Source organism: Trachymyrmex cornetzi, unplaced genomic scaffold (assembly GCF_001594075.2).
Source record: "Trachymyrmex cornetzi isolate Tcor2-1 unplaced genomic scaffold, Tcor1.1 scaffold383, whole genome shotgun sequence".
In the NCBI taxonomy this organism is placed as follows: Eukaryota; Metazoa; Arthropoda; class Insecta; order Hymenoptera; family Formicidae; genus Trachymyrmex; species Trachymyrmex cornetzi.
This window is the reverse complement of record NW_017298564.1, coordinates 150701-159948: the sequence shown is the minus strand read 5'-3', so window position 1 is coordinate 159948 and position 9248 is coordinate 150701. Positions and strand designations below refer to the sequence as shown.

Sequence of the window (9248 nt, the reverse complement as noted above, 5' to 3'; positions counted from 1 at the left end):
AGAGAGAGAGAGAGAGAAAGAAATTTCACGGAAGCGGCTCGACGAAAAGCGAGGCGAGACGTGGCGTCGCGGTGCGGACGCATCTTTTAACATTAATTCATAAGTATAAGTATGGAATAGGATTTAAAAAAAAATAAAATAAAATAAAAATAAAATAAAGAGACACTCGAGTGTCATTTGTAAGTACGATTGAAAAGCCAGCATCATTCACGCCGCGGCGCCCGCTTGCTATAATAAGAATTTCTTCTCGGCCGCGATGCGCTCCGACTCGAACGATTCACTTCAGATTTGTTCCGCTTCCAGTGTCTGTGCCCCGATTCTGCAACTCTTAACAGTGTCAGGATCGTTGTATTATCGTTGTGCAGATATGGATAAAAACCTGCGCAACGACAACATAACGATAACCGTTGTCAAGAGTTACGGAATCGGGGTACTGTAATTCTTCACACGACTACCAACAGTTATGACGGTATCGTTAATTAGCGACAGCCAATGGCGAAAAGGAAATAAACGCGACTCTGATTAGTCATTAATTAACGATACCGTCGAGAACTGTCGATAGCCATGTACAGAATACAAGTCCAGAAGTGTCGCACGAATGTTCCCTGTAGTATGTTTACATCTGAGATCTGCTGCAGTATATATGTGCACAGCACCGTGTTTGACAATGGTAAGTAATGTAAATGCTGGAGAGTCTCAGAGTGAAATTATGAAGAAATATGGGCAAGTGTCTCTCACACACACACACACACACACACACACACACAGAACGCGCGAATAATGTTAAACGTAAAGATTAATAGCTAGCTTAATATAAAGTAATGTCCCGAAGAAACTCCTCCAGCGTTCGTACCTACTTATGTCAGGCACAAGTCACGCGAAATGAATGTCAGATGTAAACTTGTCGCCACCTCGGCCGCCACTGCTAGCATCTCGTCTCACGTTGTGGAACCGATCGGGAAAGAGAACGACGTTTGGCTTGGCCGAGACCACCGAGACCACGACGGCGTATCGCAAGCTCAAGAGACTCATATTATATATTTATTCTTTCGTTTCTTTCCCCTTCACAAACAATATACTCTCAGGAATTCATTGAAACGTATCGGTGGACGACATAACGTAATATTCGCCACGTTATAAAACGACCAAGAGAGCGATAGAATTTCGAGCGCATCGCGGCGCGCCCGCGCGATCTCCACTTGCGACATAGATTGGTATTACGTCGCGACAGGTAGACATGTCAACCATTATACATTACACGTAACAAAGGACGCGTGTGCTCTCCCGAGGATCATCGTGATCGGGAGGCGTGAGACGATATATAAACGCGCGTCTCTCTAGTCAAATCGAAATTGTCGGTATCGTCGCGAGCGGATAACACAAGCGACAACACAGTCAGTCAGCGTTTGGCTACTGCCCTGTAGATAATATATAGATAGGTATAATGAACGAAGAAAATTAATTATAAATATAAATATATAAATATATATATATATATATATAAATATAAAGAGAGAAAAATATATATATAAATATACAGAAAAATATGTGCTATGTTCTACATAGGTGCCGAATGCAAGCGTGCGAGAATAACCGTGAGAGAGAATGTGAGGGTGATGCGTGAATCTTTTTAATCTTCGATTCTTTGTTTGACGCGAGGACAGCCCGTCCACCACGACCGAAAAGATGACGCTACTAATGGAGATCTCAAGCCGATTTTAATTCTAGCATCGACTGCTCGCGTGACATCGATGCAGAAGACGAACGTGATACAGTGAAGATCATAAGCAGTGAGAATGCGCGAGTAAATTGAGAGAGAGAGAGAGGAGGATAGAGCGATAATGATATAAATAAGCGTAAATATCCTTTTAAGACTTGTGAATGCAATATTATCTTATTATTATTGTCATTGTTATTATATTATATTGTTATAGAGTAATTATTATTATTATTATTACTGCTATGCTATTATGCGACTATCGTAATTACTATAAATCCTTGTTTCTTTTTCTTTTTTGCTGCAATTTTCGCAAGCAAGTCGCAACAAGTATTGTGATATAGAAATTTTGTGATATAGAAGTTAAATGTCTTCGTCGAAGACACTCGCACTTTTCGCTCTCTCCTCTTCTATCCTCAGCAGGGCTGTTCATTTAGGACCTCAACGCGATTTCTGGAGGCCTCGCGTCGGCATCGTCGATGAAATTAAGTGGTGAGATTGCTCGAATGTCGTCTTCATTAATAAACGCACAATTTTCTCAACCTTCGATCCCCTGCTTCTTTCTTCACGAGGAAATCTCCCTTAAAATCTGTGGGCGGAGAGGTAAGGGCATGCCAGATCCACCATCAGCACAGTTGCGATCGTGCATGAATCTCTCCCGACCCTTGCATATGTTAAGACTTTCCAATTTTTATTTTCAAAGCAATTGGTGAACTCCTCCAGCGCTATGTGTACAGGTAAGTGTCATCTAATTTTATAAATTCTCGATTAAACTTGGATGTATCTTGAAATGATATGATTGATTGAATTATATTCAACTATTTGGGAGAAATGTTAAAAAGAAACATTGGAAACGCTACCATAAATTTTTATTTTTATTCGTTGCATTTTTAAAACCTTAACAATTATGTTTTTTAATATATATTATGTCAAATAAGAAATATTGTAAATATATATGACATTAAAAAAATTTATTACACCATTTCATAACAGTATAAGATACATTGCAAATGTGAGAATTTTATTATCAAGAAAAGTTTATAAAGTTTTTTTTTTCAAAAAATAAATCATATACAATTCATGTATAATAATTAACAGACAATATAAAATTGATTTTTATTAACTTTGAAGTATAAAGCCATCCACTTTTCTAGAAATAATCTGTTAGAAGCTGATTTACGTGATGTCATTGACAATATAAAAATGCCATGCGTAACAATATTGCAAATTCACATGCAATGTATTATTAAAATAATATAGAGCTACCAAAAAATCCAAAACAATAATAAAAATATGATAATTAAATAAAATAATTTATGAACAAATTTATGTAGCTTACAATTATTACCAACTGTCAGTAAAACAGCGTAATACTGCTAGTAAAAATTATGAATCTACTTTATATGTATAATCTATGGTTTCGCTAATAAGTGATTTAGTAGTGTTAAAATTTAAATAATTTGTAAAATTAATGTGTTAAAGATTTTTAAAGAAACGCATCGTGAAGAAAGATTAAAGCCGCAAACTAAAACACAGTTTAGATTATTTATTATTAAAGAATTATTAGATACGTATACAAGTAAAAATTTAGATGTTAAAAAATTCATACAAAAATATATACTACAAAATGCGTGACAAATGCAAACAATTTGTTAAAGACAATCCACAAATATTGTTAATGCATGCAGACCAGGAAAAGTCATCGCTATGGATAAATTGGGTTATATTAATAAAATGAAAGCTCTATTATCTGACACTGATATATACTTTAAAAGATAATTTAAAAATCTACCTGAGAACGTTGGCTTTTGATACTAATCAAATGATAAATGATTTTCCCTGACTTATATTTTTTTATTTAATTTTGATTATTTTTACACAATTGACAAAATTCGCAATTTTTAATAGTTGAATAACTCTATTCCTTCTTAAGGAGTGAACAATATATCTTTTCATCAGAATTATTTTTAATATTTAATTTTTTCAATTTTTAACTTTAACTTTGACATATATTTTGATTATTATGTTATTTAGAATCATGATGAGAACAATTGATTAGCCAGTCTTTTGGATAATCTCGTTGAAGCATTCCACCAAGCCGAGTTACAATGTTGTCATCTAATTCACGTCGTACATTATAATGTAGTTAACATATTTTCGTATTAATGTTACAAGAGGGAATAGTAGGATAGATAAGTAATCTGAAGATGGCTCAAATTGATAGCCAAAACATGTAATCTTTGATGAACACTTTTGTATATTTATTAATTTTTGATTGTCAAGTATTGTGTTTACATATATATTGATTGGCGTGACTCTTATTGGCCCTTGACTTATATTAAAGTTTTTTGATACTTGATTAATGTTGTCTCATGTAATTGTCGTTCATGTCTTTGAACCCGCCCGGAAAGTTTCGTTTGTCCTGTAATAATAAAAAATCCGTCTCATTAATTTTTCTTCTTCATATTGAAACTGTAATAACGAATTCGATTGGCGTTTCTGAGTGGCACTCAGTGCGCACTGGTACACATTAAAGCCATTGTACGCAAATTAACGTAAAGATATGTTATAAATAAATATAAAAATCAGATAAATATCGTGAAATACTCGATACACTTTATTGTACTGTTAGGTAAAATAAGTATACTGTACTATTCGAAACATTTGCATTTCATTTTTACACTTAAATTAAATCAGTGTACATACAACGGTTTAATATGCAGTAATGCACACTAGTACGTCCAATTTGCCATTATTAAACTTTATATCTCTAGGACTTACGTTAGACGGTCTATCGTTGCTGGGCTTTTTGTCATCCTTCTTTTTATCATCCTTCTTTTTATCATCCACATTTTTGGAATCACGTTTTGCTGGTTGGGAACAACCGTGCTGAAATAATTCGGTATAAATTTATATATAATACGTATCAAATTCTGCCAAACTGCGCGCCAGATTTTTGAAACGCTACACCGAGAATTACCGTAGTAGTAGGTTCTTTTTAACTAAAATTCTTGCATGGCATCTCTCTTTCTTTTCTTTCTACGTTGAAAAGAAAACGAGAAAAGATGAAACGTACAAGAAGTTCAACTAAAAAGAACAGGCCTACCTATCACAAATTGCTTAGTAATTTAATAATTTGACGATAGGCATCTTAGAAAGATCTTAATAATGCTGATAAATATATTAAAATTTATAAATAATTTATATGTATATATATTACAAAAAAATATTACCTTATTTCCTTGTTGGTTCATATCTGTGTCGAATAAAGTTTCTTCTCTCTCTCTATCTTTTCTACGAGCGTTTTAAGCTTCTCTCTAGACCTCTAAGCTTCTCAATCGCTGTAGACTCTATTTTTAGTTTGGAAAACCTACAATAAAAATAATTAAAACATTTATTTAGAAATTTATTTATAAGTTTTCAGAAAAGTCTTTTTTCTGAGATACATGTGTACATTACGGATGCAATCACAATCTTACGCGTACACGTTCTCCGTGCAATTCATTATTTAAAATTATTCAAAATGATCTCATTTTCTAAATCATCTAATTATTTGATTATGTTAATTATGTTTTACGATAAAAAATTTTATTTTTAATAATAATCTGTTTAAATGTTCGAAAGTATTAATTGTCACTGGTTATTTTTATCGAGACATATATTTAAAATAAAATGCAAGTCCGAACAATTAAAGTGATATATACTTTGAAAAATATATAATATAATATATATAATATATATATATTCTTTTATTAAATCAATTTATTTCAGATATGACTGCGCGTCGAATATTTTTCTGACTTTCAGCACAATCAATCTGAAACGCTAATAATCTCCCCCTAAATTAAACTGTAAAGAACTTATTGCAAAAAATATTACCTCAGCCAGGGTTCGGACCTGGGACGACTTTCCGGGAAGAGTGTCTTAGCCAACTCGATAGTATGGAAGTAAGCTCCGAATCTTCCGTACTACGTAAAACTTCCATAAGTAAGAAAAAGGAAACTCTGATATGATCTGAAAACAAAATAATAAGATCGCTTTAAAATACTTATAAAAATACAATAGATAAAAGTTATATGTTCTTATATCCTTTCCTTTCTGATAATCAGTAAATAGTCATAAAAGGCACATGAAGTGAAAATAAGTCTTCAAACTTGTTCTATTATAGTAGTCTCTGTCTAACGGTCAACATTTCTATAAATAAATTTTCCTATCCTCTTTCTGCAAAATAAGTAAAATATCTTGAAAACGAAACATTTGTGAAAAATATATTACAAACATTACAGTTTCAACAAAGAGCATCAAAAGCGATTTGGCGATTTGACCTCGAGCGCAGCTATGAAGAAGTTGTCAAAGTCAACTTTAAACATTTTTATGGAAATTCTTATTTTTTTATTCAATATTATTGTAGGTCTTTCCAAACAATCTTTCAAAACATTACAATGAAACTCCTTTTGGTTAAATATTTTCGCGATATTTATTGTTTGATAAAACTCAGATGTCATCGGTATTAAGCTAATATAAAAAAAAGATAAGAAAGTAAAATTCCGTAATCAAAAGCGCAGATTTTGAGGGATTTAGATGTAGTTTATTTGCTACACACACACACAACACACACAGATCATTCAGCAATTTGTTTCAAAATCATGGAAATAACTGCCAGAAAGGAAAAATCTACACTGAGAAAAAAATGCTGTTGATTCAATTAAAGTCTATATTACGGGCTGTTACTAACATAAGTGATTAATTCATGTATATTTTTATCGACATAAAGGCATAAATTATTATTTCAATAATCAAGGCCTTTATGTCAATAAAAATATACATGAATTAATCACTTATGTTAGTAACAGCCCGTAATATAGACTTTAATTGAATCAACAGCATTTTTTTCTCAGTGTACAATAAAAAGATTAAATAACAAAGTACTAAAGATAGAATCTTGAGGAACCCCTGATAAAATTTTAAACAATAGAATAGAATACAATAGAAACTAGGAGAACGGTTTTGAACAAGAACCTACTGAAATCGGTTGTATAAGAAAGGAAGGAGCGAGAGAGAGAAATTACTTAAGCTATAATAATGCGTTATGACCATCAACATTTATAACTGTATCGAAGGCCTTAGAAAAATTTAAGGCCGCAAAGTTGATAAAGAGCCATTATCAAAGGAGGGAATTCTATTGTTATTAGTCTTCTTTACACTTGGTACGTGAAATAATTGTATTTTTTGTATAATTCTTACAAATAAATTTATTATAATTTTGACATCTTCCTCTGTATTTCGTATCATTACCGACGCAAACATAACGTAAACACTACAGTAAATCCAACATGTTAATTTCCTTACTAATTATTTTTTATTGCTTATGTCTTACGTCTTAAAATTTTCTATATGCCATTTTCTTATGTTGACTTACTGTTGATAGTATTATATGTATATTTGCATACCGTTGGTAATATAGAAATTATGCTTGATAATTAGTTTAAATTTTGGCAATTTCTATTATTATAAAATAACATAGAGCCAAAGAGGAGAATATAAAGCCGAATAATATAAAACAATGTAATTTACAAACCAACGCGGCTTACAAAAACTTAACTATTAACGACTGCTGATAAAGCAGGAATCTTAGCACTCTTATTACTAATTTGATGTATATATGTGGGTGTACACAAATTCTCTGTTATGCATTTAAATATTTATTTTTATTATGAAAACTTCTTTCATTTCATTATTTTTTATTGGCAATTTTATAATAAGTAGATATTATCAATCGTTAAAGTCAATGGTACATAAATCGTCCGTCACTAATAATTGAATCAATATACAATCTTATTATCATTACATTCGAAATAATTGTACTTTGCCTGAATATTTCCTTTCTTTAATGCATTCGTAGGAGTAAAATAAAGCTAAATAATGTGTATAGAATATATAAGAACATTTCATAATTCTAACTCAGGAATATAAATTTAATTTTCGATGTGAACTAAGTAATTATGTCTATTAATATATCTGTTTGCATAGAATAACACATTTATGCAGTTAAATATTTTTACAAAATATGAATTTTCTATATATGTATATACATTAAAAACAAAATATTTATATAATTTAAATGCCTGATATAATCTTCGTCTAAAATTTATTTTTCCTTTTTTTCACAAACGTTTATTCTAATGTCCTATTTTATAATTATGCATACTTTCTTAATTAATATTATACTTTTCATATTTCTTGATTATGATTTTTAACCACTTATCTTCCATAATAATCCTCTCAGAGTATCTATCATGGAATTAGTTAAAATGGATTCTGATCGGAATTATTCTGTTTTTCTCTAAAAAAGAACAATAAAAATCTAGATAATGATTGTATAATTCCAATTGGAATCCATTTCGACTTATTCCATGATAACTTCCAGATTTCGTTTCAAGTTATACTTTTTAAGGTTTAATCGGTGAATCGAAAGGTTTCACGTGTATTATGTACTTGTTTTATGTATACCCGCAGTATCTCAGCCGTGGCTGTAAACTGCCGCAATCGTAATCCATAACCGTGCCAGTATCCATTCCCAAGGAACCACAGACTCCACGTGAAATCTGATGCGATACGTGCAACACTCCTGAACGAAGTATACCTTCGCGCTCCCTCACTTCGAGGAAGGAGAAGTCTGTCTTTGAAACGTGCACCCGCTTTCTTCACCTTACAAGCGCACAATCTGGTACACATTGATAGTTGAAAATGTTTTTTAGTCGATATCAAGCATGAACCTTGCCATCTGTGGCAAGTATAAATATTCTCATATTAATTTGCAAATTATCTAGACACGGCGAGCGTTATCGCATCGTATAGTCTAAATTTCAGTTTACATAACACTGAGTACCGATAGAAATATCTTTCTTAGTTAGATAATATCTGTGCTAGTAAATTTGATACTTTGTCGATAAATATTATTTTAATGTCTTTTATGAATTAAAAAATCTCGCTCCTAAAAAATATTTCTTACAAATAATTGTGGCCGTCTAAGAAAAAAGATTATATTAGAATATAGACTTTTTAAGTAAGATTTTCTTAAAAGTTTTTTTAAGTTTCAAATATTTTATTTTTAATTAAAATACTAAAATCTAAAAGTGTTTGAGTTTCTAATACTAAACTTATAATTAATTACATTAATCCGATTTCAATTAAAAAATTTGCAGGAAAGAAGCATGCGTAATGGTTCTTTTTAAAAAATATTTTAATTTTAGTAGCTCGATAATTTCTTTCAAATAACGTAAAAAAAAACGTTGCAGCAGAGGGTAGAGATACTTGTGAGTATTGATCCATACAAGGCTAAATACATATAACCTTTTTCGTGTGCAGTAGCATCGCGCGAGTCATGGTGAGCACATACACACATGCACGCGCATGCATTATCGTACGCACGTCATGCGGCTCCGTATGTGCTCGATATAAAAATCCGTTCGCCGGCATGAGTGGCGTCGGCTTTGAATTTTTTTGCTCCTGCCCTCTGGCTACCGGCGCG

General features: G+C 31.8%; 1 protein-coding gene across 1 annotated transcript; it reads right to left on the bottom strand.

The window, feature by feature from the left end:
- Positions 1-4031: 4031 nt before the first annotated feature.
- Positions 4032-5722, bottom strand: LOC108763781 (synaptic vesicle membrane protein VAT-1 homolog). Its single transcript, XM_018511651.1, has 4 exons — positions 5597-5722; positions 4951-5087; positions 4499-4606; positions 4032-4139 (listed from the first exon to the last, which is right to left on the bottom strand). Exons 2-4 carry the CDS (start codon positions 4969-4971, stop codon positions 4077-4079), a joined length of 192 nt encoding a protein of 63 aa, XP_018367153.1. The 5' UTR covers positions 4972-5087; positions 5597-5722; the 3' UTR covers positions 4032-4076.
- Between the last annotated feature and the right edge of the window lie 3526 nt (positions 5723-9248).